General features: G+C 37.5%; 1 protein-coding gene across 5 annotated transcripts in view; it reads right to left on the reverse strand.

The window, feature by feature from the left end:
- Positions 1–16140, reverse strand: part of MYLK4 (myosin light chain kinase family member 4) — an 84159-nt gene that overhangs the window by 12591 nt on the left and 55428 nt on the right. For 4 of the 5 annotated variants that reach the window (XM_027040170.2, XM_015073563.3, XM_053223068.1 and 1 more), the window contains 9 exons: positions 11592–11670; positions 10797–11247; positions 9294–9592; positions 7805–7910; positions 5447–5540; positions 5264–5373; positions 4171–4312; positions 1095–1165; positions 165–293 (listed from right to left, as the gene is read on the reverse strand). In XM_027040170.2, coding sequence (XP_026895971.1) covers positions 165–293; positions 1095–1165; positions 4171–4312; positions 5264–5373; positions 5447–5540; positions 7805–7910; positions 9294–9592; positions 10797–11247; positions 11592–11670 — 1481 coding nt within the window. The remainder of the gene's footprint in view (positions 1–164; positions 294–1094; positions 1166–4170; positions 4313–5263; positions 5374–5446; positions 5541–7804; positions 7911–9293; positions 9593–10796; positions 11248–11591; positions 11671–16140) is intronic. The other variant, XM_015073564.3, reaches the window with a different exon arrangement.

Raw genomic sequence — 16140 nt, forward strand, 5'->3', positions numbered from 1 at the left:
ACTTTTTCAGGTGATGTGCAGGAAAAGAATTTATTCCTTTCACCCACAGGATCCACAGAGCCTAGAAAGTGACTCAATATGGCACGATGCTATTTACTTTTAAAAGGCCTAATTTAAGGTTTTTATTCATATTTGTGAGTGTCAGAGACTGGAGAACTGCTTACAGCATATAGGCAATGACGCCCACACTCCACATGTCAGTAGGAAAGGAAACAGAATCATAGTTCACAACTTCAGGAGCAAGAAATTCTGGGGTTCCAAAATTCACCTTCAGCTTCTCTCTGGGTTTGTATCTAGAATTTAGGAGACAAAGTGGAGGGATGGAGAAGGTCAATCAAAAGTCAACAATCATAGAAACTGAAAAGATGCAGTCTGTTAGACAAAATAACTTCAGCCAAACAGCAAATTTAAAATACACAGACTTTAAAGGAAATCACATATTTAAGAAATAGTGTTAAAAAATTGTAAAAAACAAATTCCAGTAGTTTAAGAGTAATGATTCATACTCTAAAGCCTTAATAATCTAAAACAGTGGTGGGAAAAGCCAGTCAGAATAATTAGAACACCTGAATTATAACAAAAGGAAAACTGATAAAATCTTTGACATGTCAATGGCTTGAATAAGCCCATATTAATGAATAAATGAAATGCAATAATTTACAATCATTTTATATTCAACATTAATGTGCTGAAGTTTACATAAACTCTTTGTTCACTTAAGAAACTTATGTATACCAGAAACTTTTGCCATCTTGTGTACACTACCTATTTTTTAAAGTAAATCTTCTCTTTACAGATAGAACAATTATAAAAGACTAAGAGAAAATTACAAATTCTAAATTAACGTCTTCAAATTTAATAACTTTACTGTATTAGATTTTAAGTTTTTTATATTTTTTTCTTAGATGCACTGTAGAAACCTCTAAACATTCCAATTCCAAAATCAGCAAGGTAAGGCTGGGATATAATTTTTGTTAAGTTAATTCTAAATAACAGTATAAAACCAAGAGGTATATCAGATTTATCTTTGCAAAGAAAGGGCATCCATCATGCTCCCTACCTTCATTCATGTACCTATGTCCAAATACACATACCTTCTGGCCAATCCAAAATCAATAATTTTTATTTGTTTAGCATCCCGATTCACACACAGGATATTCTCAGGCTGCCAGGAGAAAGAGACACATTAGCAATGAAAACAACCATCATTCACTCAAATTGTCCTCGAACCACAACTAAAAATACAACGATGCTCAGGAAAAACATATCAGGCCTTTCACTTTGGGGCTGGCTTGTCTGTGTGGGTATTTTCTCCTTTAATTATGTGGTGGATGAGGTTGTGGGTACCCTGCCAACCTTGCATTACCCTGCCTGTCCCTCTCCCTGGTTCTGCAGTTTACCATAATGTGTGAGTTCAGTCAGAGGCCTCCTTGAGGAAAGAAAGACAAGGGGGCTGCTTCAGTACCTTTCAAATGGACTGGTGGAGGCTGTCTCAGACTTGACATCTGCCCCCCTAAAATTATTAAGTATGAATTTCCCCTTCTTGGAGGAATATCTTTCCCAAGGATTTATGAGTTCCAGGAGAAATGGCCTGATTCATTTAAACACCCACACTGAGTATGCAATATAAGGTGAACGCTCCTGACCTCCAGAATTTCCCTTTGTGCTTACTCTTTGAGAAAGTCATGTGTAAGAGAAAGGCTTCCCCCCCCGTTCATTCTTCATTCTCAGCAATTCCAAAGTTTTGCTGAGTTTTTTCTCAATGCCTAAACCCTTGACTAAGTGTTCCCTTGGAGTTTGACTCTGGATAGACTTTGCTCTGCCAATCCAACTGTCTTGGGTGAAGAGGGAGAAGCATAGATAGTAGCACTGCATGGAACTCAGTGTTTATAGAATGTCTTACAAGTGTGTCTGTACTTGTTAAGTCTGGAAAACTGAGGTCTGAGAAAAATAAGGAATTTCATTTGAAGTCAAGGTCAGCCAGGGTGCCTGGGAAGCTCAGTCAGTTGAGCATCTGATTTCAGCTCAGTTCATGATCTCATGGTTCATCAGTTCAAGCCCACATCAGGCTCTGCGCTGACAATGTGGAACCTGCTTAGGATTCTCTCTCTCTCTCTGCCCCTCCTGTGCTCCTTCTCTCTCTTTCTCTCTTTCTCAAAGTAAATAAACTTCTAAAAAATTAAAAAAGTAATAAAGTCAAGGTCATCCATAAAAAAAGAAATAAAGTGTTCAAAGAATTGCCTGGAACTCTCAAGGTCTAATTCCAACTCTTTCCTAAGAGCTGGGGTGCATTAGCTGAGTTGCTGAATCCCCCAGATCCTATGTCCTTTTAGGTGGCATCACGGCTGTCCCTCCCCTGTTTGTCTGGGTGGAGAGTAGGTTCAAATGAGATCAGAAACTAAGCACTTTATGAAATGATGTAGTAGTGTCTCCTTATCAATATTCAATGGTCCGTTTGGTTGGCATAATGTCTTTGGAGGCCCTTTTCTAGAATATCTCTAAAACTGATGTCTACAAGTAAAAGCTATTTATAGAGAATGGATGCTACATAAGAACATTTGGTTTCATGCTCAAATAACTGATCAATCATGTATAAAGCTGTTCAGTTGTCAAAGAATACTGTGACATAAAAATATGTTTGCTGAAGGTAAAGAAACAGTTTTGAGGATACTTCAAAAAGTTAAATTTTTTCTAATTATTAAATTAAAGCATATTCATTGAATGAGATTTGTGAAACACAGAAAAATATAAAGAAGACCATTTTTAAGTCACCTTTAATCTCTCCTCCATGGTAACAAGAATTCTTAATATTTTTGGCCATTTTCCTTCCAAGGAGACTTCTGCAAGGGATGAGTGGTCCTTAATGACTCACCCAGCTTTTGCCTTTACTATTATCTTTACCTACAAGCCTTAACTAAAATTGCCCATTGCAAGTCCTCAATCAATGTTATGAAGCCACATACAGAGCTGTTTGACTTATGATAGGTCAAGTCCTAGTTTCAGTTGCCAATCAAATCCCTTTAGGGATATCTGCAGAATATCTATACTCATTGAAAATGCTTCATGAAAATACACATTACAGAACTCAGTTTGTAGCCAAGGGCTTTGCTAATGATTTTTAACCTATGACATTGTCTTATAGACCACTTCCTCCTGCCCTGTGAATAGGAGAGGTAGTGCACATAAATCAAGACAGTGAGGGAAGCCAAATTATAAGAAGAGAGGACCATGGAAGCCGACTTAAGGAAGTTAGATTTGTTTAGCTCTACAATCCCCTATGACTTGCAATAGATGGTATGTTCTATAGAATATGTACTTTATATCATGGTCATGTTGTGCAAACAGGGAAATGAGAAAATGATTGAGCCACACAAGAAGAAGCAACTTATGATACTTAGCCCCAATATTAGAACTGATCAGAGTTATTGAGCTTGGGTCTTTCACTGGTTGTAACTATGTATAGTCCAATTCTAGGCACTTCATAATAGGAGAGAGATCAAAAGGGAAGGGTCATTAAATAAAAGAAGAAAGGAAGGTGGCTTGGCTCCCTGCTGTTCACATAGGCTCCCCACTATGTCCATCATAATGCCACCAGCCTTCTCTGCTCCTTAGCGTTTTAGTTCTACCCTTCTGGCTGCCCTGTATCCCACTCTGCCATAGGTTTCAACCCAGTGCTCTACCATGCCCACAAGAAAACAAATCCCTAACGTTCAGAACCTCCTAAAAATTTGTGAGACTGCTAGGGATGCTTGGGGAGATAGAAAGTTTGGCTACCACTAGTGAATTCTGAGTTAGCTAAAATCCTCCCACCTACTTATTCTAAAAATGAGAGGGACACAACAAGGAGACCATGGTGGTGGTGGTGGTGGTGGTTTTAGTTCTAAACTTTTAGGGAAAGCATCTCCCATATGGATTCCTTTAACACAAGCAAGTTATAAGAATCTGGATAATAGTCCCTAAAGATGCAGACATGAAAATATTAGGGGGTGACAAAAGTTGGAAATGAGGAGATGATATTAAGAATCCAGATTTTTATTAATTCCCAAACATAACACTTCATACCAGCATGGATTTCCCAAGCTGGTATATAGTATCTGACAGGGCCCACTGATCCAGAGGAGGAAGGGGAGGGAGGGGTTTACATTTTATACCATACAAAATATGTTCTACCTTCAGATCCAAATGGAGAATGTACATCTGATGCATGTGTCTTATGCCCTCACATATTTGCTTGATGAACAGGATGGTGTCAAACTCGGTCAGATTGTAGTTGTCATTGATGATGCGATCAAACAGCTCCCCTCCATCCACGCTGAAGAGGGAAGAGGAACAAAGTCCTGAGTCATGAGTCCTACAGCCATTTCTTATAGTGGCAGCCCGGTGTTTAAGCTCCCATAACTCTTCCAAGGAATGTGTGCACAGAGTGATTTCTTCACCTCTGTCACTCTCTCAGTTAGATGATGCTTAGGCTGAAGACCTTAACTTTAGCTATCATCAATTTCACAACTAGAAAGTCTTAAGGTCTCTGTCATCCAGTGGCTGCAGCTCTGGGGTGAGTCCACATCTGCCATTCTTTAACACATAGAAGATAAAGAAGACTCTACAAAGGCAGGGAGAGGAATCCCAAATACCAAATGAAGGTCAAACAGGGTCTTCTCAGACTAATTTCAGTGTTAAAGTGTTTCTATGTGCTTCTGATGCTGGACTTTTTATTATCCAAAATTTCTACTGTACAATGATAAAGAAACCCCAAGCAGAGGAAAGAATGAACCGAATCACAATACTAATTCAGCGTTAGTTAAAGCTACTCATTTTCTAACTAAATACCTATTAATTTTCTATAAAAGTGATTTAAATGAAACTATCTTAACCCTAATTATTAAGAATTTGTTGTGAACTTTGCATTAATGATTAAGTCGAAAATAAAATGTAGGTCAAAGGTCATGTTCCTCCAGGTTAACCAGAATAATATTTAAGCTGGATATTTGACAGTATAACTTCGATATAAAACTACATCTATGCTGTCATTCTACTTCATCTCAGTAAAGTCACACATGGAGATGTGTATTCCTAAGTAATTTTCCTTCTGAAACTGATGCAATTGTCTAATATACACCAATCAGAATCAGAGGTGCACCAAGCATGGATCTAATGACTTCTGAAGCAGGAAAGAGCTACAGCCGCATAGTCATGGGTTCTGTGGGATGATCTGGATGGGTGCATGCATTGGTTCAGGGGAGGGAGGGGCAAGGAGAACACTCACTACTCCATGACCAGCACAATGTCATTCTTAGACTCAAAGGCATCATAGAGCTGAATGAGGTTCACATGATCCAGCTGGTTCATGATGTTGATCTCGTTCTTTACTTCATCCTAAGAAGAAGGAAAGGTGCTTTAGTGAGGCGAAGATGAGGGTAAGGAGAGATCCACGTTGCACGGCCTTTACCTTATCCTTTGTGCCTCTGGTCTTGATGATCTTAGCTGCCAGCTTCAGACCTGTTGCTTTCTCTTCACACTTGTGTACCTGGCCAAAGCGCCCCCTGCCAGAGAAGAGCACGTGTATAGCATGAGGTAAGGCCAAGTGGAAGATGGGGTTGTCAGGGCATTTCTCCTTTGGGGTTTGAATGAGCAAACCTATTAGTGCATCTACTGTAGCCAATAAACTTCTAAAACAATGTCAACGTGTGTCTATCGGTCATGGTCATTGAATCTGCTGAGGGGTTTCCCGGTCCTACCCAGAACTATTGAGGCAAGAATACAGGGTGAGGCCCCAGACTCTATATTTTCACAACGTTCCTTGGGTGATTCAAATGCCCCCTAGAATTTAACAACTTGTGTTATAGAAAAAAATAGAATCTTTCTGAATACATATGAATGTAATAAGCTAGGCTTTGTAAGCATATGAATAATACAGGCTATAGGCGAGGATTGTAAAATTATTCTTGGAAACTGCATATAAATAAAATAATAACAATATTGCATATAGATAAATATAATAAAAATTCATATTGCATAATCACCTATAAAACGTTCAACAGTTTAGCTTGGATATAAATTTATATATACTATGAAAGACAGCTTCTTACAAATGTGATCACATACAGAAATACACAATCATTAACAATTTTAAAATGTGACTTCTTGGATTGTCTGGGTGGCTCAGTCAGTTAAGCATCTGACTCTGGATTTTGGCTCAGGTCATGATCTCACGGTTCGTGAGATCGAGCCTCACATCGGGCTCTGTGCTGACAGTGTGGGGCCTGCTTAGGATTCTCTCTCCCTCTCTCTCTGCCCCTCCCCCTCTCACATGCACACATGCTTTCTCTCTCTCCCTCTCTCTCTCAAAATAAATAAACATTTTTTTTTTTAAATTTGACTTCTTGCTTTGATTCCTGAGTTAGTAAAATAGAGCACAGGTGCCTGCTTGTGCAATGTGGCTATCATGGCAGGGTAGAAAGGGGAAGCTTCCTGAACAACACTGTGAACCTAAGGTCCACCACAGTCCTGGAGAACTGCAGAGGTGAGGGTGGTGGCAATAACTGACAAGGCAGGGTGGTGACTACCACCACATCCCACTCAACTTAGCCACACACCTGTGCAGAAACAGGTGGGTCTTAGAGAATGACATTACTGTAAACAAAACCAAGTGATGACTTTAATTCCAACTACTTTTCCAGATGCAGTCTCTTTAATGGAGCACATAAACACAGCCCCAGGCACCTCACATATGGCTACTGATTAAGAAAATGCCTTGGGAATTGTTGCAAAGCCTCTTCTGCAAAAAACTTTTCTCCTTCAGAGAAACAGTTGCTGGCTTGCCATTAATGTCCCCGAAGACCGAAATGAGCTGCTATGTGGAGTAATGCTAAAGACTCCCATGGCACCTATTCACATGTTAGAATTCCCTTTCCTCTCTCTGCTCTCCCTCACTGTCTTGAGGGGCGTTCTCTCTAATCAACAGGCTGAGGAGTAAAACATTCAGGTGGTTCCCCATGGTAGAGGGCAGAAAAAATATCGAACAGAAAGAGGAAGAAGGGACTTCACAAATATTGACCACACCCCCACTGACCAATGCAGAAACATTCACGATAGTTGCTACGCATATTTTCCATGTGTTGGTAAGGAAATTTGGGGCCTATTAGTAAAAATGGTCTGCTTCCTCTTGCTATTTCACATAGATATGCTGAGGGCAGTAAACTTTATACTTTAGACTTTAAATGACAAAACATCAAAGGGGGGTTGTGATTGACATCGAAGAGGAATATCTCCTAGGAATAAACTTGGTCTCTGATGGGCTTTACTCTTTCTTCCTTCTTCAGGGAGAGAGTGTACATTTAGATGTTTTTCAAATAAATTCTTCAGTGAGGGAAGTAATCAATTGAAGTGGATAATAATAATTAATCCAGTAAATACCTAAATGGAAAACCAACAACAGTGATAAAAAAGATATATGCCACAAGAAATACACTGTGTTCACTCATTTCTACATTTAGTGTCTCCGTTTTCAAGTTTTGGACAGCTTCTAAACCTTCTGGTGACTCACATGGGGTTTGTCCCACTTTCAGACATTACAACATGGGAAGTAAAGCAGATAATAAATGTGGAGTTTAGTCACTGTCCCCACATCAATCTTTCTGACATCAGTGGCGATTTTCAGAAATGGTTAAAATCTCTTAAAATGTTTGTTTATGATGTTTCTGGTTCTCAGGTCAAGACTAGCAAACACTTTATGAAATCTTCAGAATCTGTCTCTTTGAAAACGCTCTTCTTTTGTTGAAAGAGGATTAAATTGAGCATTACTTACCCTCCTAAAATTTCAGTTCTGCTCACAGTGTAAAAACTGTTGACTGCTGCTTGCTTGGCTGTCACGATACGGTGATTGAAGGGGGCAGGAGGAGCTGGGACATCATCTAGAAGATAAGAGGAAAAGAAGGGCCACTTGTTAAGCAGTCAGACCTCTTTCCAGCACCACGATTGGGTCTCAGAATAAAATGTTGCAAAGGGCGCCTGGATGGCTCAGTTGGTTAAGTGCCTCCCTTCAGCTCAGGTCATGATCTCATGGTTCATGGATTTGAACCCCACATCGGGTTCAGTGCGTCAGCTCAGAGACTAGAGCCTGTTTCCAATTCTGTGTCTCCCTCTCTCTCTCTCTGCCCCTTCCTCACTCTGCCTCTCAGAAATGAATAAATGTTTTAAAAAATTAGAATAAAATGTTGCTCATTTAATAATAAAATAAATGATCCATTTATTTTATTCCTAATAATCCTGAGAATATATGCTTTTATTTCATATTATGATCTGTAATTCATGTAGGTGATACCTGACATCTTTGAGAAAGAATATCAGGACCACAAAACTATGGTTTATACCATCTTCAGAACAACTTTTAGAAATGTCACAGTAGTTGAAAATCTCCAACTGCAATACGGTTCACATAGGTGATCCTCCCAAGCCCAAAATGAAAATTCGAACATGAGAAACTGAGCCACGAAAAAAAAGGCACCATTGATAATATCCATTATTTTGATTAAAGCAAAGAGAGAAAGATGAAAAGTTTTTTTTCATGTCATTGAAATGTTTGATATTATTATATATTACTTTCCAAAATATTTTAACCTTTATTTAAGGTACATTAAAAGCACAAAGATGAATTTTTCTTGGCTGGAAATAAAAGAACCAGTAAAGCTGGCTAAGGACGTATTATACAGCTCTCAAATTTCCCCTAAGTGTTTAAACTCTAGTCCACACCCCGATTGGTTCTAAAACACATACTCAGTAGTATTGCAGTATTCTTTCTACTTTTCCATGGCTTGCTTTCCATGAACCTATTCATTTCCCCATTTATTACTTATTTAAGCGTCTACCACAGGCAGCTTCTTACATGCACACAAAGGATAAAAAGGGAGGTGAGTAAATAATAACTTTGCCTTCAGAACTTTAAATTTATTCAACATATAATTCTCGAGCACTTATCTTGTGCTAGGCACTCTGCCAAGTGTTAATATTTTTAAAAATTCAGATAATAGAAGTCTCCAGGAAACTGACTTGATATAGACATTCATCTCTCACATCGTAAAAATGCTGGAAACTAAAGAAGTCATGAAAGAATTCTCTTGGTGGCATTCATCTCTTCAGACAAAAAAAAAAAAAGGTGATTGAGTTACAAACACAAATGGCATCAGTATGGCATTATGTCTCCTTCAGGCTGTTAGGCTAAGTGAAATTTAGTTGGAAATGCTTGCTGGAAAAAGGTTAAGAAGCTTCAAAAGACTGAAACAAAAGCCATTTCCTACCCAATGGGGTCACCAGATCTTGCTGTCTGGAGGTCTTAATTCCAGCAGATTCCAGGGGGTTGCCTTGTAAGCTCCCCTGGGCTTGTCTGGTTTCCTGTGTCCTAAATGCATGTCCTTCACCTGTACTCGCTACATCTATTCTGCTCTTTTTGTTGTCCTCTTTGATGAAGCACTCCTCCGTCACCCGCCGCTTGCTGCTGCCAATATGCTTCGCTTGCTCAGCATTCTGGAAAATGGGTGCTATTGCTGAATTTTCCGGGATTCGTGATGTAAAAATGGCTTTTACATTGCTGATACACCTGGAAAATAAAATCCAGCTGCAGCTCTCAAAGATTCAAGGAGATAACTTTCAGATGGTCAAAATTCTTAGAACTAAAGCTTCCTTAACAGGGTGTTTTGGTGAAGGGTCATAAGCTTCATGATAGAGAGTTGGCTGTTTCAGCATTTGGGATAAAATAGAGCAGTATGCTTCCCCATCAAACTAAGCAGCACAAGAACAGGTATAGATAACTACGATCCCAGAAACTCTCCCTGATGACCTCATTGTGCCCCGCAAGTTGTCCACTGGCCCTTTACAAGAGTAGTCATTTTATGAATACCTAGCTAATTAGATCTTCATTTTTTTCACTTCCTTTTCTTATAGAAGAAATTACTAAATTAAAGTATAATAAAGGATGCAATCATCTCTCTGAATATTAACAGAGAGATGTAAACCTTTATTGATGAAAGAATTGAACTAACTTCAGTTTTTTAACAGCTCCAGACCTTACCAAGCACATCTTTGCAGTGATGGATTTTCTTAATAAACAATAGTCTTTATGTTTAATTCTTACAAAATTAGATTTTTCTCCATAATTAGGTGTCAAATACATTATTAATAAATGAAATAAAAATTATATTGTAATTCCCTAAAAAACTCACATATAATTTGGACACTCTGTCCAGATAGATTCTGTGATCCATTATAACATAGAGTAGTTGATTATAATTGGCTGAATAATTCTGCATTTATATGTGAAACTTTGCAGTTGAGGAAGAGTCATTCAATAATCTACTTCTTACTCAATCCTCAAAATATTCTAGAAAACAGACAATTTATCATCTATAATGGGGTGGGTAAACTTTTTAAGAATTAGCTTTTTAACTTACAGATAAATCTGATCACTATTCAATTCCTGATCTTAGAAAGGATGTGCTCCATATTGCTGAAAATAAGAACTTTTTATTTGATCTCTAGAAAATATTGATTGATAAAAATCATTATCTTTGCCTATCAGTTGGTAGGAGAAAACAATAAAAATGCCTGAAAATTTCACGGGCAAGAAGAAAAAGTAATAGCAAGAGAACATGGCCAAGAAAAACCCACAGAAGCTGGGAAACCGTTTTCTAAACCATTGCTTTAAAAACTCACTTCAGTTATTCTTTTGATATGGCCTTAAGTTTCAACAGCACATAGATCTACCAAAAACATCAGTTGTAGGTGTGTGATGCTTTAAGCCCTACCTTTCATAGAATTGATCACCATTAGTTTTATCAACATACTGCTTTTTATTTGAACACTTGTCCAACACTGTTTCATTTGCAATTGCTGGTCCTCCTTTTTTCTCAACTTCTCTTTCACTAGTGTCTTCCTTAGAACGAAGCCCATTTTTCTCTCCTTTGAACACTGGAAGTTCATTTTTATCCACAGAGGCTTGTTTATCATCTCCAGCACTAATCTTTTCTTGTCTGTTCAGTCTCTCTGTGCTTGAAATGTCTCTTGTGTCTATATTTTCTCTTGACTCTATGGAATTTCTTAGGGCAAAATCTTCTACCTCGTCTTGAGGTCTTTCTGTATGAAATGTGACAAAACTTCTCTGAGCTAGAGAGGCATTGGTCTTCTCAGAATTTTTCTTGTTGAGTTTATTAACCTTTTCCTTCTCAGAGGAGAGCTGGTTCTTCTGGGAAGATCTCTCTAAAAGCCACAAAATATTTTAATGGAGGACGCATGTGATCAGTATAATTTTGTCTTCACATAATGGCATTTCTATTCATGTTTCTTTTTATCAGAAGATATAAGCTTTTGAAAAGCAAAGTGTAGGTGACCATGACCAATTGACTGACAGCTGGGTTCCCAAAGATTTTCTAGTTAGTAATTAGTAGGACCCAAAGCCAATCAGATAAAGATATTCAAACAGCACTTCTCCCGACAAAGGGCTTTATGAACATGTGACTCCCTCTGAATAAGAAGAATGACAACAGGACTGTCATACCAGAGCTTTCTTGATCCATAAATATCTAGTCTTCTAAAGATGTTACCTGTGAGGGCCAATGTCCTTTTGCCTTTGATAGGTGCCGTTTCCTTCAGCCCAGGGTGTGACTGGGCCTTCTCCTTACCCTGTAGATACACAATTGAGTAATTGAAGTCACATATTAATTACATCAGGGTTTCTCAACCTCAGCACTACTGACACATGGGGTGGGTAATTCTTGGTCGTGGAAAATGTTATGAGAATTATAGAATGTTTAGCAGCATCTCTGTCCTCTACCCACCAGATGACGATGATACCTTCCCTCCCAGCTATAATATCCAAAAATGTCTCCAGAAATTGCTAGTGTCCCCCAGGACAAAATCATCCCAGACTGAAAACCACTGTATTACATGATTCAAATACGGAAAAAAAAAAACCCACTAAAATTAATAGTAATTTAGAGAGCAGGACAGTCTGAATTAATGAAACCCTTCATTTCATGTATAGACTACAATATTTGGAAACAAATGGACTCACTATTTTGAAAAAAAATTCTGTTAAACTCTGGCATTGTTTGTAAAAGAAGGCCCATCTTCGTGACTAGATTAAAGGATGTTGATAATGTATGTGTCACTTGTGACCTCTGCTTGTATTGTCTTGATATGGTTCACATATAAATCAAATGAAAATGAGAGGATATATCTGAATAGGTTTTATAAACCAGAAAGCAGAAGACTAAAGTAAGTAAGCTTTCATAAATGAGCTTTCACACTGCTTAAAACAGATGACCCCTTTCCTAAGCAGATAAACATCCTTCTCAGAGTCCTGGCTTCTCTGAATTTGCTTAGCAAACTTTTCTTAAATGCCATATAAAAGGTAAATATTAGCCCCATCCACCCAAATAATCACAAAATTCTGAAGTTATGCAATGTAAATTAATGAAATTGTATGAATGCCCAAAGAATCAGTCTTCTTTTCTTTGGAAAGAGCAAAATTTGCCTTCGGGTGACTTGCAAGCATGAAACGCTGTGTAAGCGCAGCTTGGAGTCTTCAAGACAAACTGCAAATGTACTTTTAAATAATCCAAGGGACAATACCATAGGTTCAGAGCATTTCCATTTTTCATATAGAGACCTGGAAACACAGAGATATGTTTAGTAAATCTGTGTAAAACCAAAATTAGAGATGAGAACCTCGGAGTCTGTAACTTCTTTTAAGTGAAAGTGCAGGAAAAATGTTCTTCCACTTGCTCAGGCAAAGCCAGTTGCTCTCTTCTCTGCACACAGCACTCAGTTTATGTGCCCATCCCAGAATCACTTCCAACACTTTTAAACATTTTTTTTTCCTGTCAGTTTCCCACTAGCTTGTGGGCCTTAAATGGGCAAAAAGACTGATTCATCTTTGAGTCCTTGGCACTTAGCCCAGACACTGAAATATAGTGATTGATGGTGATGATGGTGGTGGTGATGATGTCGATGATGATGATGGTGGTAGTGAAGATGTCGATGATGATGACAGTGGTGGTGATGATGATGATGATGATGACGACAATGATAATGATAGTGGTGATGATTTTGATGATGATGATGGCTAATATACACTAAGCCCTGTCTTCATACTAGGCATATTTCTAAGCATGTTATTAACTCTGTTGATTCTCATAGCAACCCTTTGGGATAGAGACACTATTAGCCCCATTTTATAATGATATTGGGTAATTTCTGAGGGTTATATAGTTCAGAAATGATTTAACCAAGATTATTAATCAGTTGTCTACTTCATTCTGTGCTCTTTCATTTTTTTTTAATTTTTTTAATGTTTATTTATTTTTGAGAGAGAGAGAAAGAGACAAAGCATGAGTGGGGGAGGGGAATAAAGATGGAGACACAGAATCTGAAGCAGGCTCCAGGCTCTGAGCTGTCAGCACAGAGCCCAACACGGAGCTCAAACTCAGAAGCCGTGAGATCATGACCTGAGCCAAAGTCGGCCACTTAGCCAACTGTATTCTGTGCTCTTTCTTAATTACTACATTGTACTGTCACTTATTTAAAAAAGATAGAGGATTATAGGCAAGATACGTTGTTAGTATTTACTGAATATCTATCACACAGCACATACCACAAGAGATAAGAAAGAAGATTAAGAGACAAGGGTGTAAAATTGAAAGAAATTAGTAGAGTGAAGAAATAAATATTTGTCAGTCAAAAGATTGGAATTAACATAAAAGAGAGGCAAGAGAGAGATAGAATTTAAGTCCAACTTAGAAAATAAGTCAATTGGTCAAATAAGGTAGTTTAACAACTATCTTATCTGTGTTTAAGATATTGTATAATTTTGTCTTTTAGTGTCTTTCAGTGTTTCTCTTTTGAAATGAAAACTCCTGGTGGATAAGCATTGTGCTTCTGAATTTATTCTTGATGACATGAACATAGGTAGACTTAATAGTGAAAACTGGTATGTATCAATCAATTTCAGTTCATCAAAATATGTAAAATTGAGAATTTGATGGTAAGACTCCATGGAGTGCCAAATCGATGAACATTTGCCTCTAAGGTCATCGAAGTGTTGGTGGCAAATGACCACCAGTTGTGCCAACATTCTTTGGGTGGAGCAGTCTGAGGTGACCAACAGGAGAAGCTGTCGATTCTGAGGAATATTAGAAACTAGCTTCCAAATGAGGCTGTTATTTTTCTTTGTCAATTACATATCACATATGTTTTACCATTTAAATAAGGTAAGAAGGTCTTTATTCATTGCCATAGGCTATTATATTTTCATTTCTCTATGTAATACTGACATCTAGAGGAACTTTGAACTGAAGCGTTTCCAAAACACAGAGGTTGTATTTCTCCTTTTCTGTTTCTGGGCAGCAACTTCAGTACAAAGAATTTTCACTTTGTGTTTCTCTATTACACACAGAAGTTGCTAAAATAGGAAGCACAAGTCTGTAGATACAACTTATTCAAAGATGAACATATTTTCTACTGATGAGAGAGGACATAACAGTGCTATCAAGCATGATATTTCTGTAAGGATTAATATCACCCTCTGTTAATGGATAAAAATCGTATCAGAGACTACGTTCCTCTGCTAAATTCACACTGATTACCAAGATGAGCAAGAGGGCCTCATTTCACACAAATTCACTTATTCCTTCACTTAATAAATACTTCTATATCTGCATATGGATTCCTTTTATAATAATCCATCGATGCATTTAGAATGACATAGGGAAGAAAGGGGACCCAAAATGGGCAAGTATTAAAAACGTAGTTTTGCTCTCTCCACTCTGTACGGTTTTCTAGGCTGGTGTCCTGAGTGCAGAGTATGTACCCAGAGTGCATCCAAAATAGTCTTCAGGGAATGTAAAGGAAACGTTAGAACTCATTTCTATTTGTTTTCCATTCTTTTAAAATTTATACTTTACATATTTTTTAAAACGTGTTAATAAAATTGAACACATATATAATTTATAAGTATCAGTAATATATGTAAATATAAATGTAAATATATGTATAAATGTATAAATATGTATATATGCACAAATGTATAAATATATTTTATATGTATACAAATATATTTATATATATTTGTATACATATAAAATATATATAAAATACATATAAATACATAAAATACATATAAATATATATGTATAAATGTATAAATAAATGTAAATATATTTATATTTATATGTAAATATAAATGTAAATCAGTAATATATTAAATTTACTCATAAAAATAAATATACATGTACTGCTTATCAATGTACATAATTTATAAATAAACCTATTGGGATACACTTAAATGTATGTTACTGATAACAGTGAAAAATCAAAATAATTTGGAGACCATTTACCAGATAACACTATTCCTTACATTCTGATTTCCTGAAATATGTGTTTTATTTTATTTTTTAATTTTTTTTAATGTTTATTTATTTTTGACAGAGAGACAGAGAGAGAGAGAGAGAGAGAGAGAGAGAGAGCATGAGCGGGGGAGGGGCAGAGAGAGAGGGAGGCACAGAATCTGAAGCAAGCTCCAGGCTCTGAGCTGTCAGCACAGAGCCCAACGCGGGGCTCGAACTCACAGACTGCAAGATCATGACCTGGGCCGAAGTCAGACGCTCAACCGATTCAGCCACCCAGGCGCCCCTTGAAATATGTGTTTTAGAGAAGAATTATTCTTTTTTTAATTTTTTTTATTTTTTTATTTTTTCAATATATGAAATTTATTGTCAAATTGGTTTCCATACAACACCCAGTGCTCATCCCAAAAGGTGCCCTCCTCAATACCCATCATCCACCCTCCCCTTCCTCCCACCCCCCATCAACCCTGTTTGTTCTCAGTTTTTAAGAGTCTCTTATGCTTTGGCTCTCTCCCACTCTAACCTCTTTTTTTTTTTTCCTTCCCCTCCCCCATGGGTTTCTGTTAAGTTTCTCAGGATCCACATAAGAGTGAAAACATATGGTATCTGTCTTTCTCTGTATGGCTTATTTCACTTAGCATCACACTCTCCAGTTCCATCCACGTTGCTACAAAGGGCCATATTTCATTCTTTCTCTTTGCCACATAGTACTCCATTGTGTATATAAACCACAATTTCTTTATCCATT

Source organism: Acinonyx jubatus, chromosome B2 (assembly GCF_027475565.1).
Source record: "Acinonyx jubatus isolate Ajub_Pintada_27869175 chromosome B2, VMU_Ajub_asm_v1.0, whole genome shotgun sequence".
Classification (NCBI taxonomy): Eukaryota; Metazoa; Chordata; class Mammalia; order Carnivora; family Felidae; genus Acinonyx; species Acinonyx jubatus.